The sequence below is a fragment of the Heptranchias perlo genome, chromosome 3 (assembly GCF_035084215.1).
Source record: "Heptranchias perlo isolate sHepPer1 chromosome 3, sHepPer1.hap1, whole genome shotgun sequence".
NCBI lineage: Eukaryota > Metazoa > Chordata > Chondrichthyes > Hexanchiformes > Hexanchidae > Heptranchias > Heptranchias perlo.
This window is the reverse complement of record NC_090327.1, coordinates 42,830,691-42,856,786: the sequence shown is the minus strand read 5'-3', so window position 1 is coordinate 42,856,786 and position 26,096 is coordinate 42,830,691. Positions and strand designations below refer to the sequence as shown.

The 26,096-nt window shown below is 42.8% G+C and overlaps 1 protein-coding gene across 8 annotated transcripts in view; it reads right to left on the bottom strand.

Moving 5' to 3' along the window:
- Positions 1-26,096, bottom strand: part of cdh17 (cadherin 17, LI cadherin (liver-intestine)) — a 171,270-nt gene that overhangs the window by 3,688 nt on the left and 141,486 nt on the right. For all 8 annotated transcript variants that reach the window (XM_067979305.1, XM_067979324.1, XM_067979337.1 and 5 more), the window contains 3 exons: positions 24,210-24,440; positions 17,967-18,086; positions 75-191 (listed from right to left, as the gene is read on the bottom strand). In XM_067979305.1, the coding sequence (XP_067835406.1) occupies positions 75-191; positions 17,967-18,086; positions 24,210-24,440 (468 nt within the window). The remainder of the gene's footprint in view (positions 1-74; positions 192-17,966; positions 18,087-24,209; positions 24,441-26,096) is intronic.

The window sequence follows — 26,096 nt, the reverse complement described above, 5'->3', positions numbered from 1 at the left end:
GAAATATTTTTTAAATTACATTTCCGCATCAGAACTCTATTCGGCCTGCAGCTTGGTTGTTAGTCTATACCTACCTATAACAGCAAAAGTCCCGAGCAGTATTCCAACTGCAAGACCTACTTTTGACGATGTAGATTCCCTGTCTACCTCAATGAAGCATTCTTTTGAGTCTGTGCACTTGCAGACTTTAACTAAGGAGGAAAAAAAAAAGAGAACCATATAAAATATACATTTGACCAATAATATGATATTAAATGCCCAAATCAATATGGTGCTTTAGGTGCAGGAGCCTATATCCTCCCATGCCAATGCATGGGGGCAGCGCACCTTGCCAAGGTCACCCAAATCCTGAGAACAAACGTTTTTAAAAAGAGAAACATGGACTCAAACACAACCAGCAGAATAATATTTCAAGCACACCACACCCCATATCTAGTCCACAGCTTTCTTCCCTTTATGAGGGACTGAATACTGGAGAGATTGCTGCACTTGTTCTGTTCCTGCCCTCCTTATTCAGCCATTCTTGGCAAATGACCAAAAAACCACAGAAAACATGACAGACTTCACAATCCCTGCTGATCCAAGCCCACGCCTTCTGGGTCCACCCATTAGGATGCAACGTGCAGGCTAGCACAACTGCCACTGCTAGCTATAAGATGATGCATTCCCCCATGGTGGCAGTGCGGGAAACTGTGGGACACATGCCAGTCAGAAAGTCAGAAAGACTCTGCTTAGAACTTGGGAATTATTAGGCAGTCTGGAAGCCAACATAACCGAACACCTCCCACAGTGAGATCGGAGCCACAAACTGACAACCCTTTCCTGAGGCACTAAAAGAGACAAGTCCCCAAACCCTAGAATGCCTATCTCCCTACTTTTAAGACAATCAATACTCATGACTCAGCCAAACCAAAGAAACTGTTGACAAATTATGCTGATCCCCAAAGATGTGCCCACCCCAATGTACCAATGTATTCCTCTGTAAGTACAACGTGACAAGTTGTACAGCGGCTTCATTAAATATGTGTATGTACTTTCTTCATAAGGAGAAGCAAATTTAAAAAAAACTCAAAATACTGGAAAAGAGATAGGTGAGCATTTTGGGTAGGGACTTCATCCTATATGTTAATTTGTTGTTTTCTTTCATATGATGGCTGACTGTGTATTTCTTTTTCTTTTAATAATTCAGATTTCCAGTATTTGTGTTTTCTTTCCCCTTATCTTTCGTATTTTCTTACTTTAATTTTCTCAATCTTTAGGAGTTACTGACTCACACAGACCAACATAACCACTTTCAAATTCATTCTTTGATAATTTCTCAATATTATGCCATACAATAAAACTGGATTACTTAATTTTGTTTGTCTTTGAACTAAATGGAGCAAACTGAGCTCTCGGTGACAGCTGTAAGGGGTAAAGAGTGACACAGAAAAAATGGCTCACACATACAACTAGAGTGACTGCAGATCAGTAAAATTAAAGGCAAAGAACTGATAGGATTAGTATTTTAGCCGATGCAAAATTATAAAGGAATGTGTTGCATCTTAAATTATCCCTCCTTGGAACACTTGTCTTAACATGCCCAGATAGTAAGCCTCTACACTGGCAACTACAGAGAAAATGGCAACTAGAAAAATTCCCAAAGACTGGATTGAGACAAACATTTTGGGGGAGAGTTTAACCCACAGAGGAGCCTGAGGAGTACAGACTTGAGGATATCTGGTGCACAACAGGCTTGGCCGCACCAAGCTCTACCAGGCCTCACTCTCAGCAGAAACAATTCACTATTCTAGAATCAGCCTGGAGAAAAAAGATAACCTGCAGTTTGTTTTCTTCATTACCAATCACCTCCTTAAACCTCTCTTTTCTGCGCCCTCCATCCTCACATTGACAACAAGTATGAGGGGCTCATGGACTTCTTTGCTAGATATAGACCATCCATTAAGCTGACTCTGCTGCTTCCACCCCTTCCCCTTGCCCACCAAGACGAACCTCCCCATGGACCTACCTGTCCTGGTCCTGAACCCCATCCCTTTCTAGTTTCTCTCCCATTTTTTCTTGCCCTCTCTCTGCTCGTGTTGCCCAAGAGGCCCACTTCCTGCTATTTTGACCCCCATTCCCACTAAACTGCTGACGATTTTGCGTCGAGCAGAAATTGATAGCCAAGTTCCGCACCCATGAGGACGGCCTCAACCGGGATCTTGGGTTCATGTCACGGTACACGTTACCCCACCAGCGAACAAATGTTATCGGTTTTTAATATAACGGGTCAGTTGCTGTCTTTTCTATGTTTCTACCTCTCTATCTCTGTTTTTTTTTGTTTGTTGTTTTTTTTTTGGTGATTTGTATATTCTGTGAGACCTTGCAGGTAACACCTGTCTGTCTGCACACTGATTGCCTTGGCAACGGGCAGTTGAAAAAACTGTCTGTAATCACCAAGCATTGTTCTGTGAATTATAAATGCGATTTCATTTCGAGGATTTCATTTCCACATCGTTCACCTGAGGAAGGAGGTAGCCTCCGAAAGCTTGTGAATTTAAAATAAAATTGCTGGACTATAACTTGGTGTTGTAAAATTGTTTACAATTGTCAACCCCAGTCCATCACCGGCATCTCCACATCATGGCTACCTTCTTTTTCATGGCATGTGAGAGGAGACGAGAAGGCCCGGCTCAGCAGATAAGTGCCTTTCTGGCACAGCTTGTGGGCCTGGAGGTGCAGGAGTGCTTCCCCCAGGCCCAACAAGCATACCTGCAGCGACCCCTCAACAATTGCAGACCCACTCCACAGCGATCGCGGACCCCCCGATTTCCCCCACAACAATCATGGATCCCCGTGATGACCCCAAATCCCGACATCCAATGATCGTGGACCCCGGCAATGACCCCCAATCCCAACAACCCCCCATCACTGACCCCCACTCCCTCCCCAATGACTGACTCCCCCCGTGACCCCCATGCCCACCAGTGCCCCCATGTCCACCTGTGCCCCGTGTCCACCCATGCCCACCCATGCCCCTGTGCCCACCCATGCCCCCCCCCCCACATCGATACAATCAAAGACTTACCTGAAGACTTATCTCTTCACGTCCTCTCCCTGGCTGCTCTCCCGTCCGACTGAGACCAGCCTGTCAATCAGGCCGGTCAGTCAGACGGCAAACCAACAAAAAAAATAAAAGAAGTCCTTACGTCAAAGTCGTAAGGACATCCAGGAAACCTGCTCTTCTGGCTCGGGGTCAAAATCATACCCCATGAGTTTCCTGCGGATCATTCTTTATACTCATTTTAGCCTGTGAGCAAAGCTGAGACTAACGGGAATAACGGAAGATAAGTCCATTACCATTTTTCTTATCAATTTACTCATATCTACTTTTTCATTTGCATTAACACTCAGAGGAAAATGTACTCCTATAAGTTTTTTTGTAGGGTCCTTTTAGATCTATGAGGAAGATGAAAGATTCCTATAAGGTTCCATGTCTGAAACGCACTACCTCTGTAAAAGCTCATGTGATCATGTTTCTCCCTATGGAGGTAAAATTCCCAGAGAAATGCATCAAAACTTAACACAATTTATATGACTCATACATTTTCACTCTATGGAGTATATACTTAGTAACACAGGCATGGAACATAACTAAGTATCCAACTGTGTATTTACTTTATATCACAGTATGATGACAAATCTCTGTTTAAAGTTAAATAACCATGATTAATTTTTATTGTTTTTTTCAATTTAGTTTTAATCAAGGTTATTACAGTCATGGGAGTGCTTTGATATTTTTGTTGGCTTTTTGTTATTAGAAATGAACAGCACATTTATTTTTGTGAATGTTGCATGGCTAAAATCACATCCATATTTCAAAATGAAAAGCACATTTAGTTAATCCTCACGAGATTTGTAGTTTTTAGATCTTAAATCTCTAGAACAGAAAATAAACTTAACGGGTGTGCACTGAAATACAACACCTCTGTTGACATTTCGGGGTAGAAATTGGTATGCATTGCACTCGTCTTTTGGGTATAAAATGGGTGCAAAGCAAACCAACCTAGCAGTGGGACTGCCTGCGCCTGACCTGTGCAGGCATTGATCCCACTGCTAAACTAATGGGTCATATGCCTAAAACAGGCATTAGGCTCCTTAAATATGTAAATTAGAGCCCCTTGCTAAAGGTTGTCGGTGATGAGCGGGGCAAGGGTCGGGCCTGCACCGCTGAAGATTCTTCAGCGGCCCCAGCACCGCCAACGAAAGGGAAGTTAATTTTTTTTTTTAAATACCATTGCTGTGGAGCTAGGAGAAGCAGGATTGCTCCTCTGACTCCATAGGAGTTGCAATTGATGATCCCCTCCCCGTAGCCTGCTCCAATACCACCCCCTCCCAAGACTTACCTCAGGGCCACTGCCGGACAGATAGGCAGCACTACATTAGTCTCTTTGCTCAGGTGAGCTGCCTATGCAGCCACAACCAGTGCCGGCATCTCGCTGATGATGAGGCACAAGGACCAATTTCCATCAATTCTTAGGCCTCTCGGTTCGGGTGCGAGCTTATGGTGCAGCATTGAGTCTAAGGCTGAAAACGGGCCCAGACCAAAATCTGTCCCTTTGGGTTTAGGCCCTTTATTAGATTTACAGCATTTTCAATTTGTTTCTTTTTATGTTCACTAAAATTAATAGACTGTTTTTTTCTCTTTAAAGGGAACGGGTTAGAACAATATTAGTGTAGAGACTGCAGACGCAATGAGGAAGAGAAGGGAAACCACCAAAGCGTGTTGAAGTAGATTTACAGGAAGATAAATATGATACAAAAAGGTGTGCATGATTTCAGAGCTGAATGAATGGATGAGATGGTAAAACAGACTGGAATTAACAAGGATGATTTAATATGATGTAAATGTTTGTACTTAGAACAGCAGATGACTATGTTTGGTTTTTAATTATAACTGATAAAGGGATATGGACTGACTCCACATTAAGTAACATGAGCTGTCTCTCACCTCTTTCCAAAAAGGATTGGCTGCCATCCCTCTGTTTTGAATTTTCCAGGCCTTTTTGCAATTCTGAATTCACAATTGAGTATGGAGTAATCTCTAGGTTCTTTTCCATTAGATCTCATACCATGGGTGGATAAAACCTTTCCCTTTTACACTCTCTGAGTAAAGCAGTTTATGCTGAGACCACATGTCACAACTTTGGGTGCAGAGGAAAGTGCCCCATTACCCCCATTTTCCATGCATTTAAAACAATGGGTTGTGTATTGAAGGCACAATCCACTGCACCCAATATTCCACTATGCTGTCACGGCATGCGCCACTCTGCAGTGGAGTGTAAAAATGGAAAGTTGATCCTTAGATCTCTGATCTAATATTTTTCTTTATAGAAGCCTTTGTAAATGCTGCCATATTGGTATTGAATTGTTGACTTGACTAAATATTTAATGTTAAACAATAATACCATGTGATTGATGGAAATTAGATGAGGTTGGGTAGGGAGGTTTAATCATTCATTCAGGTCGTGTGACCTGAGAAGTATTTTTGAGCTGCACAAGGCTGACTGAGTGAGACACTAACAGTGATTCTTTTGCAGAGAAAAAAAAGAAAACAAGTTTGGCCTGAACAGGAATTTGTCACAGAGACAAGGTGCACATGAATCTGCAAGACCAGGCAGATGAGTGAGACTTAGTTAAACAAAATATGAGTGGGTCAAACAATGGTTCATTAGACTCGATGCTAAACATGTCCAACCAATGGACAGCAGCAATCGACAAAACCAATAGAATGCTATACCACATAGCCTAAACAGTTGAATATGTCAGAGGAAATCATGATCAAACTGTGTAGTTCTCTGGTCAGACCACACCTCTAGTTCTGGTCGCCAAGAAATAATAAGACATTCAAGTGCGGCAGGCCCCTTAGCCCTGCAAATTTTTCCTTTTCAAGTTTATATCCAATTCCCTTTTGAAGGTTACTATTGAATCTGCTTCCACCACCCTTTCAGGGAGTGCATTCCAGATCATAATAACTTGCTGCGTAAAAAAAATTCTCCTCATCTCCCCTCTGGTTCTTTTGGCAAGGATTTATGAGGACAGACTGGACTAATTTGGGTTTTTCAGCCTGGAAAAGAGGCATCTGAAAAGTGATCTTATAGAGATATATGAGATGGTAAATAGTATGGAAAAGGTTAATCCAGAATACTACTTTAAATTAAAATGTGGGAGTAGGACAAGGCGATACAGGTTCAAACTAGTAAAAGGTATTCTTAGGACTGATATTAAGAAGTTCACCAGGCAGAGGGTGATCAACACTTGGAACGGACTTCGGACAGAGTGGAGAGGCGAAAACCCTGGAATCATTGACAGAACAAATAGAAGCAGCAATGGAGGAAGTGTATGGCCTTCCTCATCTGTCAGTATCTAGTGATCAGGCAGTTTGCAGTGAACACACATATTAAGGAAGTTAAAAACACTGTCGTCGGGAATTTCCTTGGGGCTTCTCCACATTGGCTGTCATATCTTTAATAGTTCAATAGAGTCAGGGATAATTCCCTTGAGCTGGAAGTTAGCTCATATAGTTCCTATTTTCAAAAATGAGGACAAAAGAGAGCCAGGGAACTACAGGCTTATCAGCCTGACATCCATTATTGTGAAGATGCTGGAAGGAATCATAAGAGATGCCCTTTATGATAACTGGGAAAGGGAAGGGGCCATTAGAAATTCAAAACACGGCTTCTGAAAAAATAGGCTGTGCATAACAAATTTGATAGAGTTTTTTGAGGAAGTCACTAGGGCAGTTGATGAGGGTAATCTGGTAGACATTGTCTAGCTGGACTTTCAGAAAGCCTTTGATAAGGTACCTCACACTAGGTTACTTCACAAGATAGAATCTTGTGGTATCAGTAGAAATCTGAAAAACTGGATTAGGAATTGGCTCCAATCCTGCAGCCAAAAAGTTGTAGTTAACGAATGTGGTTCAGCTTGGCGTAATGTTACTGGTGAATGTCCTCCAGGGATCGGCTACTCGTCACTGCCTTTATTAATGACCTGGACAGTGGTGTTAGGAGTATGATAAGTAAGTTTGCAGGTTACATCAAAATCCGTGCAAGGGTTAAGACGGTAGAGGAGTGCAATCAAATCCAAAAAGATTTAGATGTGCTAGGGGAGTGGGCTACACATTAGCAAATTTAGATAAAATAGAGTGTCATGCATACACATATCACTTGTAGGGAACAATACTGAAAAGAGGTTGAGCGACAAAAAGATCTTGATGTTATTGTGCACAGATCACTAAAGGTTCATGATCAATGCAGAAAAATTGTAGCTAAAGCTAACAAGGTTTTGGGTTGTATTAATAGAACCAATAAGCATAAATCAAAGGACACCATTTTGACACTATATAGGTCTCTGGACAGACAGCATCTAGGGTACTGTGCCCAGTTTTGGTCCCACCACATAGTGGGTGATATAGTGGCCTTGGAAAAAATCCGGAGGAGAGCTACAAGAATGATTCCTGGCTTAGAGAACCCCAGCTACTCAGATAGGCTCTAGGGCAGTTGATGAGGGTAATCTGGTAGACATTGTCTAGCTGGACTTTCAGAAAGCCTTTGATAAGGTACCTCACACTAGGTAACTTCTGCATTTATAAATCACAGAACAATGCTTGGTGATTACAGACAGTTTTTTCAACTTGGCAACGGGCAGTTGAAAAAACTGTCTGTAATCAGCAAGCATTGTTCTGTGATTTATAAATGCGATTTCATTTCGAGGATTTCATTTCCAACAACGTTCACCTGAGGAAGGAGGAAGCCTCCGAAAGCTTGTGAATTTAAAATAAAATTGCTGGACTATAACTTGGTGTTGTAAAATTGTTTACAATTGCCTTCAAGAGTAAGCTGGACCAGTTCCTGACTGGGACAGAGATCACATTATATAGAAGGTAAATGTCTTTACAGATAACACTTGGTCAATGTGATTACCTGGACTGGTTTCGATCGCCTGAGGGGGTCAGAGAGGAATTTTACAAAATATTTTTTCCCTTATTGGCCCTAGGCTTTTTCTGCTTTTTGCCTCTCCCAGGAGATTACATGGCTGCGGGGGTGGGTGTGGGGGGGCGGGGGAAGGACAGGGGAGGGAAGAAGTGTTTAGCCACGATGGTCCTACCATCATGGTGTGGGACAGGCTTGATGGACTAGCTGGTCTTTTCCTGCCCATCAATTTCGTAAGTTTGTATGTAACTTCAGTGGAAACCCAATATATAACACGTCAACAGGATTTCTGCCAATCTGCCAGTTACGGCAGCTGATCAGGAGAACCGAGGATCTTTCGCATTTATGTTTGCATCACCTTCATCATGCTTTCTGTGGAAAGGAGGCATCAGCTTTCACTGAGTGGAAGGGTTCCCTCAAGTACAAGGAAACAAGCCCTGTGTGGGCATCATGGCTCGTCAAAAGTTTTGTACACTCAATCGAAATTCATGTGTTATGTGACTCAGAAACATCCATTATGCAGATCAGTGCCCGTGATCCAGAAAGCGGCCATGATGCCTTCATTATGTAGCATTTGACAGAATCCACATTATTTAAAGGAAAAGAAACACTGGATCGATGATTTGTAGGAGAACAGGGCTATCCTCTGCATCCAGCTCTGCTGATCCTACATAGTCTAGCAAGTTGGGGCGGTGGCGGGGGGGAAGATGCCTCAAGGTTCTACATGTGAATGCTCAGAACCTTAGAAATAAAATGGGAGACCCAGAATCTGCTTTGGGTACAAATAAGGTGGAAACCCTGTGGCTAGGAATAAAGGACATGAGGGAAAAGAAGCTAAATATAGGCATCTGCTATAGGACTGGACCAAGAACTTTCTAGTCAAGTAAGGGACGCATGTACAGGAACAGGTGCAATTGTTATTTGTGCCTTCAACTTACCAGAGATCGATTGAGAAAGTGATAAAGAGTGCAGTGGAAGTGAAAACATGATCCTGAACACACTTAAGGTAACTTAGTGAGTCCATGCTGCTGGTGGGCAGCCTCGCATGATGGCAGTGCATTTTGGAAAATTGTAGACGGTTCAGATCATAGTCATAAAATATTTTGGCAACAGAGGAATGAAAACACTGAACTTTAGAAAGGCAAATTTTGAGGGAACGAGCAATGAGGTTATTAAACTGCATGGTTAGAGGGAAAAAGCATGGAAGAAAAGTGGATCATGTTTAGTTGTGCCCAAAACAGGCGGAATGCTGTTTAAATATTCAAATTGAGGTCCTATGCCTGTTATAGAACGCCGATTGCAATTTTCAATGAAAAATGGGTGAAGCATATATAGTGACCACTTTATCCAAGTGTTGGGAGGCCTAACCGGTGATCCTTAAAGTGTCCGATAGAGGCTTCTCCCAAAAGGTAGGTTTATTTTTTAAAAGATTTTTGTGGAGCCAGGAGGAGCAGGGCCCCATGAAAATCGCACCCCCCCCCCCCCGCACCCCCGGCATCCGCATTCCCCCACCTCATCAGGTCTTATCTGCTGGCCAGCTGTATGCAGTCGCCAGATGATATTCCTCCTCACCAGATTGTCGAGCTGCAGCACAGCACCTGTTTGGTACATGCAGCTCACTGAGAAAATGCTAATGAGGCCTAAACCTGAAAGTGGTTCGGGTGCCCGACTGCTGTGTTGGGTGGGTGCTGAGTGGGCATCGCTGATAACGAGCCCATTCGACGTCCAACCTGAAAGTCTCCACCATATCTCTTTCTCTGAATCCTTTTCACAGTTCAGCAATCTAATATAGAATAACAGTTCCCTCCTTATCTTTAACTCTAACCAAAGAGATTCAGCTTTTGCACCATCCCATTTTTTATTGCTATGTTTTAGCACGGTAATAATGGGGTCGATCTTCACTTTATGCGATAGTGTAAAACGGGTGATAGCAAGTCAACAGCCAGTTTTACATCACTCCCAATTTTTATTTTCATTGAAGTCAATGGTAAAATCATGTGAGATGTAAAATGGGCTGCCGACGCGCTATCACCCGTTTTACACTATCGCGCAAAGTCAAGGCCTACCCCAAAATGTTTGATTAGCACTGCTAAGCCTCCTCCTATTTTCCGACTCAATCCCTCGTGAATATTTTGCAACCAGAATTGTTCAGCTCCCAATCCTGTCCTAGCCTAAGCCATATCTCCATTTATGCTATTATATAATTTTTTTAATTCATTCATGGGATGTGGGCGTCGCTGGCGAGGCCAGCATTTATTGCCCATCCCTAATTGCCTTTGAGAAGGTGGTGGTGAGCCGCCGCCTTGAACCGCTGCAGTCCGTGTGGTGAAGGTTCTCCCACAGTGCTGTTAGGAAGGGAGTTCCAGGATTTTGACCATAGCAATTTGTACCACTAGCTCACCAATTTTATTCACAACAGTGTGGATTTACAAGCTTATAACTCAATCCTGCCTCTGTCTTATTGGCAGTCATTTAATCCCCCTCTTTCTGATCTGTTCTTTACAACTTTCCTGTTTTTCTGTTTTATCTTTCTTACGCTCCTATCCTTTTTGCTTTCCTTTCTGCCTCTTCATTTAAATGAATGGGAATACGATGATGTGGTGATAATGGAGACCTGGCTCAAAAAAGGGCAGGATTGGGTACTAAATAGCCCTGGATACAAGGTGTTCAGGAAAGATAGGGAAGGAAAGCAAGGAGGGGGAGTGGATGTATTGATTTCAGGAGAATATTGCAGTGCTGGAGAGAGAGGAAGTCCTGGAGGGGTCATAGAATCATGGAAAGTTACAGCACAGAAGGAGGCCATTCAGCCCATCATGTCCGTGCCGGCCGAAGAAGAGCTATCCAGCTTAATCCTACTTTCTTAGCCATGTAGGTTACGGCACTTCAAGTGCACATCCTAGTACTTTTTATATGAGTTCAGAGTTTCTGCCTCTACCACCCTTTCAGGCAGCGAGTTCCAGACCCCCACCACCTTCTGGATGAAAAATTTCTCCTCAGCTCCCATCTAATCCTTCTACTGATTACTTTAAATCTATGGCCCCTGGTCACTGACCCCTTTGCTATTGGAAATAGGTCCTCCTTATCTACTCTATCTAGTGCCGTCATAATTTTATATACCTCAATTAAAATCTCCCCGCAGACTCTTTTGTTCCAAAGAAAACAACCCCAGCCTATCCAATCTTTTCTCATAACTAAAATTCTCCGGTCCTGGCAGCATCCTCGTAAATCTCCTCTGTATCCCCTATAGTGCAATCACATCATTCCTGTAATGTGGTGACCAGAACTGTACGCAGTATGCAAGCTGTGGCCTAACTAGTGTTTTACACAGTTCTAGCATTACCTCCCTGCTCTTATATTCTATGCCTCGGCTAATAAAGAAAAGTAGCCCATATGCTTTTTTAACCACCTTATCTACCTGTCCTGCTACCTTCAGGGATCTGTGGACATGCACGCCAAGGTCCCTTTGTTCCTCTACACCTCTCAGTATCCTCCCAATTATTGTGTATTCCCTTGCCTTGTTTGCCCTCCCCAAATGCATTACCTCACACTTCTCTGGATTGAATTCCATTTGCCATTTTTCTGCCCACCTAACCAGTCCATTGATATCTTCCTGCAGTCTACAGCTTTCCTCCTCACTATCAACCACACGGCCAATTTTTGTTACAGCTTTGGTCCAAACTGGTCACTGGAGAGTTTTCCCCCTGATTCCTATTGACTTCAATTTTACTGTATCATCTGCAAACTTCTTGATCAAGCCCCCCACATTCAAGTCCAAATCATTAATATATACCACAAAAAGCAAGGGACCTAGCACTAAACCTTGCGGGACCCCACTGGAAACAGCCTTCCAGTCGTAAAAACACCCGCCAACCATTACCCTTTGCTTCCTGCCACTAAGCCAATTTTGAATTCACTTTGCCACTTTCCATTGGATCCCATGGGCTTGTACTTTTTTGACCAGTCTGCCATGTGGGACCTTGTCAAAAGACTTGCTAAAATCCATGTAGACTACATCAAACATGTTACCCTCATCACCCCTCCTTGTTCCCTGCTCAAAAAATTCAGTCAAGATAGTCAGACACGGCCTTCCTTTAACAAATCCATGCTCACTGTCCTTGATTAACCCATGTCTTTCAAAATGACAATTTATGCTGTCCCTCACAATCGATTCCAATAATTTGCCCACCACCGAGGTTAGACTGACTGGCCTATAATTATTCAGTCTATGTCTTTTTCCCTTTTTAAACAATGGCACAACATTAGCAGTCCTCCAATCCTCCGGCACCACGCCTGTAGCCAGGGAGTATTAGAAAATGATGGTCAGAGCCTCTGCTTTTTCCTCCCTTGCTTTTTTTTTTAAGTCGTTCATGGGATGTGGGCATCGCTGGCAAGGGCAGCATTTATTGCCCATCCCTAATTGCCCTTGAGAAGGTGGTGGTGAGCCACCTTCTTGAACTGCTGCAGTCCGTGTGGTGAAGGTTCTCCCACAGTGCTGTTATGTAGGGAGTTCCAGGATTTTGACCCAGCGACGATGAAGGAACGGCGATATATTTCCAAGTCGGGATGGTGTGTGACTTGGAGGGGAACGTGCAGGTGGTGTTGTTCCCATGTGCCTGCTGCCCTTGTCCTTCTAGGTGGTAGAGGTCACGGGTTTGGGAGGTGCTGTCAAAGAAGCCTTGGCGAGTTGCTGCTGCGCATCCTGTGGATGGTACACACTGCAGCCACGGTGCGTCGGTGGTGAAGGGAGTGAATATTTAGGGTGGTGGATGGGGTGTCAATCAAGCGGGCTGCTTTGTCCTGGATGGTGTTGAGCTTCTTGAGTGTTGTTGGAGCTGCACTCATCCAGGCAAGTGGAGAGTATTCCATCACACTCCTGACTAGTGCCTTGTAGGTTGTGGAAAGGCTTTGGGGAGTCAGGAGGTGAGTCACTCACCGCAGAATACCCAGCCTCTGACCTGCTCTTGTAGCCACAGTATTTATATGACTGGTCCAGTTAAGTTTCTGGTCAATGGTGACCCCCAGGATGTTGATGGTGGGGGATTCGGCAATGGTAATGCCGTTGAATGTCAAGGGGGGGTGGTTAGACTCTCTCTTGTTGGAGATGGTCATTGCCTGGCTCTTGTCTGGCGCGAATGTTACTTGCCACTTATCAGCCCAAGCCTGGATGTTGTCCAGGTCTTGCTGCATGCGGGCACAGACAGCTTCATTATCTGAGGGGTTGCGAATGGAACTGAAAACTGTGGAATCATCAGCGAACATCCCCATTTCTGACCTTATGATGGAGGGAAGGTCATTGATGAAGTAGCTGAAGATGGTTGGGCCTAGGACATTGCCCTGAGGAACTCCTGCAGCAATGTCCTGGGGCTGAGATGATTGGCCTCCAACAACCACTACCATCTCCAGTCACTGGAGAGTTTTCCCCCTGATTCCTATTGACTTCAATTTTACTAGGGTTCCTTTGTGCCACACTCGGTCAAATGCTGCCTTGATGTCAAGGGCAGTCACTCTCACCTCACCTCTGGAATTCAGTTCTTTTGTCCATGTTTGGACCAAAGCTGTAATGAGATCTGGAGCCTGGGATACATTTCATCCGGGCCTGACGATTTATCTACCTTCAAAGATGCTGAACCCCTTAATACTTCCTCTCTCACTACGTTTGTCCCATCCAATATTTCACACTCCTCCTCCTTAACTACAATCTCTGCATTGTCCCCTTCTTTTGTGAAGACAGACGCAAAGTATTCATTAAACACCATACCCACATCTTCCGCCTCCATACATAGGTTACCTTTTTGGGCTCTAATAGGCCGTACTCTTTCCTTAGTTATCCTCTTGCTCTTTATGTATTTATAAAACATTTTTGGGTTTTCCTTGGGTCAAGGACAGAATCTATTTGGTTAGACTTAAGAAACAATTGAGGTGCCATTACACTATTGGGGGTAGTCAATAGGCCACCCACTAGTGGGAAGGATATAGAGGAGCAAATTTGCAGGGAAATTACAGGGATGTGCAAGAACCACAGAGTAGTGATAATGGGGGACTTCAACTATCCTAATATAGACTGGCTTAGCAATAGTGTAAGGGGCAATGAGGGGGAGGAATTTTTAAAGTGTGTTCAGGACAACTTTCTTGACCAGTACGTTTCTGGCTCAATGAGGAAGGAGGCATTGCTTGATCTGTTTCTGGGAAATGAGGTGGGCCAAGTGGAGCAAGTGTCAGTGGGAGAACATTTAGGGAACAGCGATCATAGTATCATAAGGTTTAGATTAGCAATGGAAAAGGACAAGGACCACTCTAAAGTAAAAATACACAATTGGAGGAGGGCCAATTTCAATGGGATGAGAACGGATGTGGCCTGGGTATATTGGAATCAAAGATTGGCAGGCAAAACTGCAATTGAACAATGGGCGGCCTTTAAAGAGGAGATAGCTCGGGTACATTTTAGATACAATCCCATGAGGGAGAAAGGTAGGGCAACTAAAACCAGAGCTCCCTGGATGACAAAAGAGGTAGAGAGTAAGATGAAGCAGAAAAAAGCGGCGTATCACACATTTGTCAAGTTGATAATACACATGAGAACCAGTCTGAATATAGAACGTTCAGAGGGGAGGCATAAAAGAAAATAAGAGGGGCAGAGAGTATGAGAATACACAGGATAATGACAGGTAACACAGGAAATCAAATGTCTTCTATAGGCATGTAAACAGTAAATGGGTAGTAACAAGAGGGGTGGGACTGATTAGGGACCAAAAAGGAGATCTATGCATGGAGGCAGAGAGCATGGTTAAGGTACTAAATGAGTACTTTGCATCTGTCTTTGACAAGGAAGAAGATATTGCCAAAGTCACAGTAAGTGAAGAGGTAGTTGAGATACTGGATGGGCTAAAAATTGATAAAGAAGAGATACTAGAAAGGCTAGCTGTACTTAAAGTAGATAAGTCACCCAGTCCAGATGGGATGCATCCAAGGTTGCTGAGGGAAGTAAAGGTGGAAATTGCGGAGGTACTGGCCATAATCTTCCAATCATCCTTAGATAAGGGAGTGGTGCCAGAGGACTGGAGAATTGCAAATGTTACACCCTTGTTCAAAAAAGGGTTAAAGGATAAACCCAACTACTACAGGCCAGTCAGTTTAACCTTGGTAGTGGGGAAACTTTTAGAAACGATAATCCGGGACAAAATTGACAGTCACTTGGAGAAATGTGGATTATTTAAGGAAAGCCAGCACAGACTTGTTAAAGGCAAATCATGTTAAACCAACTTGATTGAGTTTTTTGATGAGGTAACAGAGAGGGTCGATGAGGGCAATGCGGTTGATGTGGTGTATATAGAGTATCAAAAAGCGTTTGATAAAGTGCCACGTAATAGGCTTGTCTTCAAAGTTGAAGCCCATGGAATAAAGGGGGCAGTAGCAGTATGGATACAAAATTGGCTAAGTGATAGGAAACAGAGAGTAGTGGTGAATGGTTGTTTTCCGGACTGGAGGGAGGTATACAGTGGTGTTCCCCAGGGATCGGTACTAGGACCACTGCTTTTTTTTAAATATATATTAATGACTTGGACTTGGGTGCAGAGGGCATAATTTCCAAATTTGCAGATGACACAAAACTTGCAACGGTAGTGAACAGTGAGGAGGATAGTGATAGACTTCAAGAGGATGTAGACTGGCTGCTGAAATGGGTGGACACGTGGCAGATGAAATTCAATGCAGAAAAGTATAAAGTGATACATTTCAGTAAGAAGAACGAGGAGAGGCAATATAAACAAAAGGGCACAATTCTAAAAGGGGTGCAGGAACATCGAGATCTGGGAGTATATGTGCACAAATCTTTGAAGGTGGCAGGGCAAGTTGAGAAAGTGGTTAAGAAAGCATACGGGATCCTGGGCTTTATAAATAGAAGCATAGAGTACAAAAGCAAGGAGGTTATGATGAACCTTTATAAAACAATGGTCCAGCCACAACTGGAGTATTGTGTCCAATTCTGGGCACCGCACTTTAGGAAAGATGTGAAGGCCTTAGAGAGGGTGCAGAAGGGATTTACTTGAATGATTCCAGGGATGAGGACTTCAGTTACTGCATAAACTAGAGAAGCTGGGGTTGTTCTCCTTGGAGCAGAGAACGTTGAGAGGAGATTTGATTGAGGTATTCATAATCATGAAGGGTCTGGACAGAGTAGATAGAGAGAAACTGTTCCCATTGGCGGAGGGGTCAAGAACCAGAGGACATAGATTTAAGGTGATTGGCAAAAGAACCAAAGGCGACATGAGGAAAAACATTTTTACACAGCGAGTGGTTATGATCTGGAATGCACTGTCTGTGGGGGTGGTGGAGGCAGATTCAATCATGGCTTTTAAACAGAAATTGGATAAGTACTTGAAGGGAAAAAATTTGCAGGGCTACGGGGATAGGGCGGAGGAGTGGGACTAGCTCTATTGCTCTTGCAGAGAGCCGGCACGAATTCGATGGGCCAAATGGCCTCCTTCCGTGCTGTAACCATTCTATGATTCTAAATTTAAACCCTTCTCTACAGCATTAGTTACTCTCCCAGTGAGGACATTGGTCCTAGTTTTGTTCAGTTGAAACCTTGTTCATCTTGTATAGGCCACTTCTTCCCCAGAACTGATACCAATGTCTCAGGAATCTAAACCTTTCCTTCCTTACACCAACTCTCCAGCCATGCATTTATCTTATTATTCCTATAGTATGTAGCACTGGAAGTAATCCCGAGATAACTACTCTCCATTCAGGACTCTCGGTTGCAGTTACAAAAGCACCTTTCTATATCCTTGATTATGGAACCCCCTATCTATTACATATTAAAGCAGACAGTGGTCTCAGCATTCTACTGGAACTGCACCTGCAGGCAGCACTGTCAGTGCAACTTTACATGACGTAATGTTACTTGATAAACCTACAGTGTTCAGAAGAAATCCATTTGCATGGTACTTGAACAATGGAACAATTTAAACGGTTCCTAATCATGAATAGCCAAAATACAAAGAGATCTGGCTAGGCTTGAGAGGGTCAGTTAATGAGTGGCTAATGGCATTAACATGGACAAAGATAAGGTAAATAGGCTGGGGAAGGGAAATAAACAGTGGGAATATAAACTAAACATTTGTAAACTCCAGAGCATAGTCAAGGAGAGAGATTCAGAGGTATTGGTGAATAGCTCACTGAAATAGCCAGTACAGTGTGCAGAAGCAGTAAGGAAAGCTAATCATATCTTGGAATGCATAGCCAGTGGAATAGAGCACAAATCCCAAGAGGTGATGTTAGGTCCATAAAAGGCACTGATATGGCCACTTCTGGAGTACTGTGTATAATTCTGGTTGCCATATTACAACAAGGATATCCAAACATTGGAGGAAGCGCCAAAAAAGGCAGCCAAACTGAAACGTAGCTTAAAGCATCTGAGCTGATGTCAGGTTGAAGAAGAGAAGGCTTTGGTGAAATAGCATTCAGATAGAGAACAGAAAAAAAACTTGCATTTTATATAGCACCTTTCACCACTTCAGGACGTCCCTAAGTGCTTCACAGCCAATGAAGTACTTTTGAACTGCAGTCACTGTTGTAATGTAGGGAAATTTATGGGAACAGGTAAATTGAACCGCGACATGTTCAAGATTTCCTCAAACTCTCGAACCATGAGAAACTTAGAAATGGGGACGTGCACAGACAATTAGGATTTAGCTACATAGAGGGTGGTGATTGTGTGGAACAAACTGCCCAGAGAGGCAGTGGAGACAAACAACGTGGAAAACTTTAACAGAAATTTATGAGGGAGTGAGCAATTGAGAGATATTCATTTTTGGGACCAACCAAAAGGACTGCAGAGTCTTTGCTATGTCCCTATTCATGGAGCTCATGAGACAAAACAAAATGATTTACAATACTTAAAAAAAGGTCATTTCTTGTAATAGGCACAATCATGCACTAAGCACACAAACCATCACTAGTTAGAATTTTAAGAAGATTCCAATGAACCTTTACCTGTTATGAAATCGGTTCCTTGTAGAGGTGGAGAGCCACTGTCAGAAATAGTCACATAAGTCTTATAATCTGTTTCTTCATTGTGTGCGCCCAATTTCATGATAACAGAAGCATGAGTACCTGTGAAGACAAACACTGCTGTGGTGACATTGCGCAGGAACAAGAATTCGTAAATACATAAAAGGCATTCCAAAATAGGTCACACCTCACTATTAATTAATCCCAAATGTTTGTGATAGTAAAATAAGGTCCTGGTTAGATTATTCTGTTGTAATGCAGCAACTATATGCCATTTTGAATTCTCTACGAAGACCTGCTTTATTAGGTTCATCTTCTAAAAATAGAAATGCTTTAGGACAAAATGGGCTTGATTTTGGGCTCCGGATGTAAATCCAGAAGCAGGTGGATGAGGCAAGATTCCCAGCCTTCGGCCCATGGCAGAAGGCGACCATCTGAGTTTTCAGGTTTCCCCATGTTTGTGAGTGAATTGCAGGTGTGAAACGTGCTCCCCATAGACAGCCCACACAACAGGGGGCAGAAATTCCTTGCTGCTGCAGCTTCGTAATGACCTGCTACAGCTTAAAGGGGCAGTACCTTTTTGTCAGCAATAGCAGGAACAAGTCTGAAGAGTTGCAGAAAATTGCCTGAGGGCAGTCAAGGGTGCCTAGTGCACAGACCTGGTCATGGAGCTCCTGGATCAGCGAATTCAGGAGCTGGGCGGACATTCTGTTCCCCTCAGATGATCAGTGTGTTTCATAGCAAAAGCTGATCACAAATTTCATAAGCTGGCATAGCTCCAGAAAAGCTGATGACAAATTAAGACAAGAGGTTGCAGTGGAATCTGTGCAGGTCATAACATAAACTGCAGGTACACAACATTTGATCACTTTGATTGCAGTGGGAAATGTTGAAGTATATAAAAGTGCAGTTTGCAGCAGTGGTGAATTTATCAATTACTAAAGGAGAATGTGAGTGCTGAAGGTAAGAGATTTATTTTCAAAGGGAATCGGGGAGAGCATGCTTCCCCTCAGACGATTTTGATGTTTAAGACCACATTTTTCAATATTTTGGCTTCATGGAACCATAGAACCGTAGAAAAGATACAGCACAAAAGGGGGCCAATCGGCCCATCGTGTCTGCGCCAGCTCGAAGAACAACCAGGTGCCCATTCTAATCCCACCTTCCAGCACCCGGTCTGCAGCCCTGCAGCTTACAGCGCTTTAGGTGCAGGTCCAGGTACTTTTTGAAAGAGTTGAGGGTCCCTGCCTCTACCACAAATTCGGGCAGTGAATTCCATACACCCACCACCCTCTGGGTAAAAAACTTTTTGCTCATGTCCCCTCCAATCCTTCTGCCAATCAGCTTAAATCTATGTCCTCTAGTTCTTGAACTCTCTACAAGGGGAAACAGGTATTTCCTGTCTACTCTATCTAGGCCCCTCAATTTTGTACACCTCAATCAAGTCTCCCCTCAGTCTCCTCTGCTCCAAGGAAAACAACCCCGGCCTATCCAATCTCTCCTCGTAGCTGCAATTTTCAAGCCCTGGCAACATTCTTGTAAATCTTCTCTGCACTCTCTCCAGAGCAATTACGTCCTTCCTGTAATGTGGTAACCAGAACTGCGCACAATACTCCAGCTGTGGCCTTACCAGTTTTATACAGTTCCATCATTACATCCTTGCTTTTGTATTCTATACCTCGGCTAATAACGGAGAGCATTCCGTATGCCTTCTTCACAATTTTTCCTGCCAAAGTGCATAACCTCACATTTTCCAATATTGTATTGCATCTGCCAAATCTCCGCCCACTCACCCAGCCTGTCTATATCCCCTTGTAGGTTTTTTATGTCCTCCTCACTCTCTACTTTCCCTCCCATCTTTGTATCATCTGCAAACTTTGATATGTTACACTCGGTCCCCTCCTCCAAATCGTTAATATAGATTGTAAAGAGTTAGGGACCCAGCACCGACCCCTGCGGAACACCACTAGCTACTGGTTGCCAGTCCGAGAATGAACCATTTATCCCAACTCTCTGCTTCCTGTTAGATAACCAATCCTCCACCCATGCCAGAATATTACCCCCAATCCAGTGATTCTTTATCTTGAGCAATAATCTTTTATGTGGCACCTTGTCGAATGCCTTCTGGAAGTCCAAATACACTACGTCCACTGGTTCCCCTTTATCCACCCTGTACGTTCTGTTCTCAAAGAACTCAAGCAAATTTGTCAGACATGACTTCCCCTTCATAAAGCCATGCTGACTTTGTCCTATTAAATTATGCTTATCCAAATGTTCCGCTACTGTCTCCTTAATAATAGACTCCAAAATTTTACCCACCACAGATGTTAGGCTAACTGGTCTATAATTTCCAGCCTTCTGCCTACTACCCTTTTTAAATAAGGGTGTTACATTAGCAGTTTTCCAATCTGCCGGGACCTTTGCCGAGTCCAGAGAATTTTGGAAAATTATTACCAAAGCATCCACAATCCCTACTGCCACTTCCCTCAAGACCCCAGGATGTAAGCCATCAGGTCCAGGGGATTTATCCGCCTTGAGTCCCATTAATTTACTGAGTACCAATTCCTTAGTGATTTTAATCGTATTTAGCTCCTCCCCCCCTAGAGCCCCCTGTTTGTCCAGTGTTGGGATATTCTTAGTGTCCTCTACCGTAAAGACTGAAACAAAATATTTGTTCAGCATTTTTGCCATTTCCATGTTTCCCACCATTAATTTCCCGGTCTCATCCTCTAAGGGACCTACATTTGCCTTAGCCACCCTTTTAATCCTCAAAGAATTCAATCAGATTTGTAAGGTATGGCCTTCCCTGAACAAATCCATGCTGACTATCCCTGATTAAACCATGCCTTTCCAAGTGACAATTTATCCTATTTCTCAGGATTGATTCTAATAGTTTGCCCACCGCTGAGGTAAGACTGACCGGCATGTAATTGTTCGGCCTTTCCCTCGTACCCTTTTTAAACAATGGTACTACATTTGCGGTCTTCCAGTCCTCCAGTACCTCCCCTGTATCTAGTGAGGATTGGAAAATGATCCTCAGAGCATCCACTATTTCCTCCCTGGCTTCCTTCAATAGCCTAGGAAACAATCCATCCGGCCCTGGTGACTTATCAACTTTCAAGGATTCCAGTCCCTCTAGTACTTCCTCTCTCATTATGTTTACCTTATCCAGTATTTCACACCTCTCATCTTTAACTACCACATCCGAATCATCCCTTTCCTTTGTGAATACGGAGACAAAATATTCATTTAAAACCCAACCCACATCCTCTGCTTCTCCACACAAGTTACCCTTATCATCCCTGATAGGTCCCACCTTTTCCTTAGCTATCCTTTTGTTCTTAATGTACTGATAAAACATCTTTGGGTTTTCTTTAATCTTACTAGCTAATATTTTTTCATGCCCTCTCTTTGCTTTCCTTATTTCCTTTTTTACACCATCCCTGTACTTTCTATACTCCTCTAGGCTTTCTGCAGTATTTAGTTTTCTGTGACAGTCATAAGCTTTCTTTTTCTGCTTTATCTTGCCCCGTATACTTCTAGACAACCAGGGGCTCTAAATTTGGCAGTGCCACCCTTTTTCTTTGAGGGGATGTGTCTGCATTGTACCTGTAGAATTTCACTTTTTAGTGCCTCCCACTGGCTTGCCACTGATTTCTCCTCAAGTAGTGGTGTCCTGTCCACTTCTGCTAAATCACCTCTTAGTTCTGTAAAACTTGCCTTCCCCCAATTTAAAACGTTTAACCTGATTTAACTCTGTTCTTTTCCATAATAATGCTAAAACTAACTAATCCCCAATACGGTCACCCACTGTCACTTCACCCACTTGACCATCTTCATTTCCCAGGACTAAATCTAGAATTGCATCCCCTCTTGTTGGGCTTGTCACGTACTGGCTAAAAAAGTTCTCCTGGACACCGATCAAGAATTTTGCGCCCTCTCTGCCCCTCACACTGTTTGAATCCCAGTTGATGTTAGGGTGATTGAAGTCCCCAACTATTATTGCCCTCTTATTTTTGCACTCAGAAATTTGCCTACATATTTGCTCTTCTAACTCCCTTTCGCTATTCAGGGTTCTACAGTACACTCCTAGTAGTGTGACTGTCCCTTTTTAAATTCTTAGCTCAACCCATATGGCCTCAATTGATGATACATTTAGCATGTCATCCCTTCTCACAACTGTAATTGATTCTTTAACCAATAATGCTACCCCCCCTCCTTTTTTATCACCCACTCTATCCTGCCTGAAAACTCTATATCCAGGGATATTGAGCTGCCAATTAGCCCCCTCTTTAAGCCAGGTTTCCATTATAGCAATGATATCATGCTGCCATGTGTCTATCTGTGCCCTTAGCTCATCTGCTTTATTTGTAATACTCCTTGCATTGAAGTAGATACCCTTAAACCCCGTCAAATTCCTGTGCTGAACATTATTTAACCTTTGCTTCTTTTGCCTTTCTGAGTTGCTAACTACGTCATTAACTGCTTTTCTACTTCCCTCTATTAAAATTATTCATTTCAAGCCAAAACTAATTATTTCCTGGAAGGGTTAGAGATATTTTAAGTATGAAAATAAAAGTAGACTTCAAGCAACTTAACAGCTAAAGTTAAAATAAGTGGGCTGATGCCCTCCTGTTAAGAAAGTGGACAGAGGAATATCAAGTAAACATTCATCCACTATTATCATGAATATTAATTCCTGGTCAATAATGTTCTTTTGAACCTGTCAAAAAGGTTTATTTTCTTCTATTAGAAGTACACACAGCAATCATTAAAGAGAAAGTAAAGTGCACAAAAATTTAGTTTCCAGGGTCAGGCATGAGAGTTCAGTTTTGCACATTGAAGTGTATCTGGCTGATTGCCTCAAATCTGGGGGTGCCATTTTATACTCTTATCGATTATTATTCTCTCTCCTCACATTTCCCTTCAGATGTTGGCTTCTCTAATATGATGATATGGGCTCTCTTCTCAGCTATTCCATGGAAACAAAGGGGCCTCAACCATGAGTGTATAAACTAACTAAAAACAGCTAAGTTACAGAACATAACATCACACACAAACAAGCCAATGGTCCATACTGCACATCACAGCAGTTGTACACTGTAATAAAACCCCAAAATATGGGAATCTCAGTTTAAATTAAGTAAAGCTCATTACCATTTCTATCCCAATCTTTATTCCAAACCCTGCCCATTTCACCAATGCAGTGACAGGAACACTCAATGCAGCCCCTTAATGCAGCCCCACCAGAGAACATCCTCCATATCTCAAAAATGGGCCTGCAACTAGTCTTCAGAAAAATAAGTCTTCATATAAGACAACAGCCGAACTTGCACCAGAAAGTTGCCTTGAGGAAAATTAAAAGTTTATAATAGCTCATTTTAGCAGCCCACTTGTCACATAATATTCTTTGGGGGAAAAGTGCTAAATAAAAACATTTGTAACTGCAACTGTCAGAAACCGTCAGCTCGCTCAAAATATTTCTGCCTGAAATTTCTCTGCAACCAACAGTGGAAGAAAAATCTGTTCAAGTAGCCTTCAGTTCTACCTTCCAGTTTAACTAATTGGTTCTGACAGTCTCCAGTTGTACCTTCTGACTGATATGATTAGTTCATATTGACAACGTCCAACCCAAATGAAAAAAGATGATTTTTCTTGTGAAATGCCATCAAGCTGACACATTGGTTGAAAAGCTGACTATCATGGTGAGTTGGAGAATGGTTTGGCAGGAGATAACACATGATACAAATGCCAACAGTATACACCTGGATGCAGTGCTGCAAGAAATTCAGTAACCTCACCAAGAGCGCTAAGGTAGGAAAGAGGGCAAAAATCCAACCCGATGACGTTATGTCTGGAAACAAGTATAACACAGATCATCAACACAAATGACCTCAGCCAGAGCATCTGCTTACCATGCCTGACATGGCATGTTTCAGGCAATCACACAATAATAGACCAACATTAGGTCCTGTGTCATCATGCAAGTCTTAAAAATGGTTATTAGCGATTGTTAGTGATTTAGAGCATGCCACTTAAGCATGTTTCACTTCATGAAGTCTCTAAACTTCTCATTGTACAATCATAGTCTCAAGTGTTTGTAAACAAAATAAATGGCTTTAAAAATACAATTTAGATACAATTTTAGAACAAAAAAACTATGATGATGACCACTGGATTTTATTATTACACATAAACATACTTGATCTGCTGGTCTTCACTTACCATTTATTGGTTCAATTTTCCATTTTGCGCCTGGATCTTCACGAATAGAAAATTTGAAGGGAGGGCCAATTTCTACATCATCATCTACAGCATGGATAGTTATTTTCGTCTCTTCTTGAGCAGGGAGGCAAACGAAAAACGAAGAGGAATCTTTTGCCAATTTAGGAGGGTTGTCATTAACATCTTTTAAGTAAATGGAGATATCCACTTTGGACCTCTTTTTAGGGTTATCTATAGAACAAAGCAAATATGTGATTAACACTGTACTTTAAGGGGGTTTTCTGAGTGGGGTTAATTAAAGCAAAATTGCAACAACCCAGCAAACAACAAACATATCTTGCGCTACTCTGAAAACCTTTTCTTAACCTTTGATAACAAAAACAGCTTACATTTATATATTGGTCCTCACTTCAACTAAAGTCTCAGAGGCCTTTAGATAAGATGGTGGAGGACATTGAACAGGATGTGAATATATTTAGAGGTAAGTTGCAAAATCATAGGCAGGTTTTTAAGCAGGCTATTGAAAGCAGAGAGAAAGTTAGCAAGGCTATTAGAAAATTCTAGAAGGTAGAGGCATAGTGGCTGGAAGAGTGACGTACGAAAGTGGAGCAGGGGGGAAGGAAACAAACAGCAATCCAGAGTGAGACAAATGGAGGAGGCAGACTTGGATGTAGGATTGAAGAAGATACCCCACATAGGGTACTAATTTAAAGATGAGAACTGAAATCTTGTAATCAAATTGCTGAGTCATGGAAGCCAGTGGGCCTGGGCAGGACTGGGGTGCTAGGGGTGTTGGGTATGCTGAACTTTGTGTAGGAGAGGGCTTGGGTCACAGATTAGATGAAGTGTGAGAATAGGGGAGGTGGGAATCCAGTGAGCAGAGCATTTGAGTCACTGGGGATAACTTTCACCTTCATCGGTTGCACGGTAATCTGACAGAGAAGATCGCCCACCTGTTGTAGAATTAATGGGATGAAAATCAAGCAGGTTCTGCAATGGGCACGCGACCTGCTCTTCCAAATTATCGCCCAGATGGTGGTGAAATTTATCCCCATTGATTCTCCAGGTGATAAAAGTGCAGATCAGGATTTCAGCATGACAGGAGGTGAGGTAGGGGTGTAAGCAGACAATGTGACGCAAGTGGAAAAATGCAGTCTTGGTGATGGCTGTGGGTTTTAAGATTCAAATTATCATCAAATAAAATGCTGAAATTGTTGGGAGGGGGGGCGTGGATTTTAAATGGGAGCGAGTTTCTGGTGGGCAGAGGATAGGTTGAGCGCCAAACTCCCCACCCCCCAGCGGTATCAATTTGAAGCTTGGGCTATTTTAACTCCCAAGCCTCAGCTACATCCCAATGGCCAACTGTCCACCCATAATGATGTAAAGAGGCAGCAGGCCGGCCGCTGACAGGCAAAGATTGGGCAGCCCTGAGGAGTTTAATGTGGAGAAGTGTGAGGTCATCTACTTTGCATCCAAGAAAGACAAATACTTTCTTAACGATGAGAAAATAGGAACTATGGAGGGGCCAAAGGATTTGGATGTCCAGGTACACAAACAACTAAAAGCTAGTGCACAGGTACAAAAAGTAATCAAAAAAACGCTAATGGAATGTTGGTCTTTATCTCAATAGGATTGGAATACAAAGGGGAGGAAGTAATGCTTCAGTTGTACAGAGCCTTGGTCAGACCCCACCTGGCATACTGCATTCAGTTTTGGGCACCAAACCTCAGGAAGGATATATTCGCCTCGGAGGGGATACAGTGCAGATTCACCAGAATGATACCGGGGCTTAAAGCGTTAAATTATGAGGACATGTTGCATGATCAGAAGATTTTTGTTTGTTAAGGTGAAACTAAGCCGCAAAACAAATCATGACAATTTAGCAAG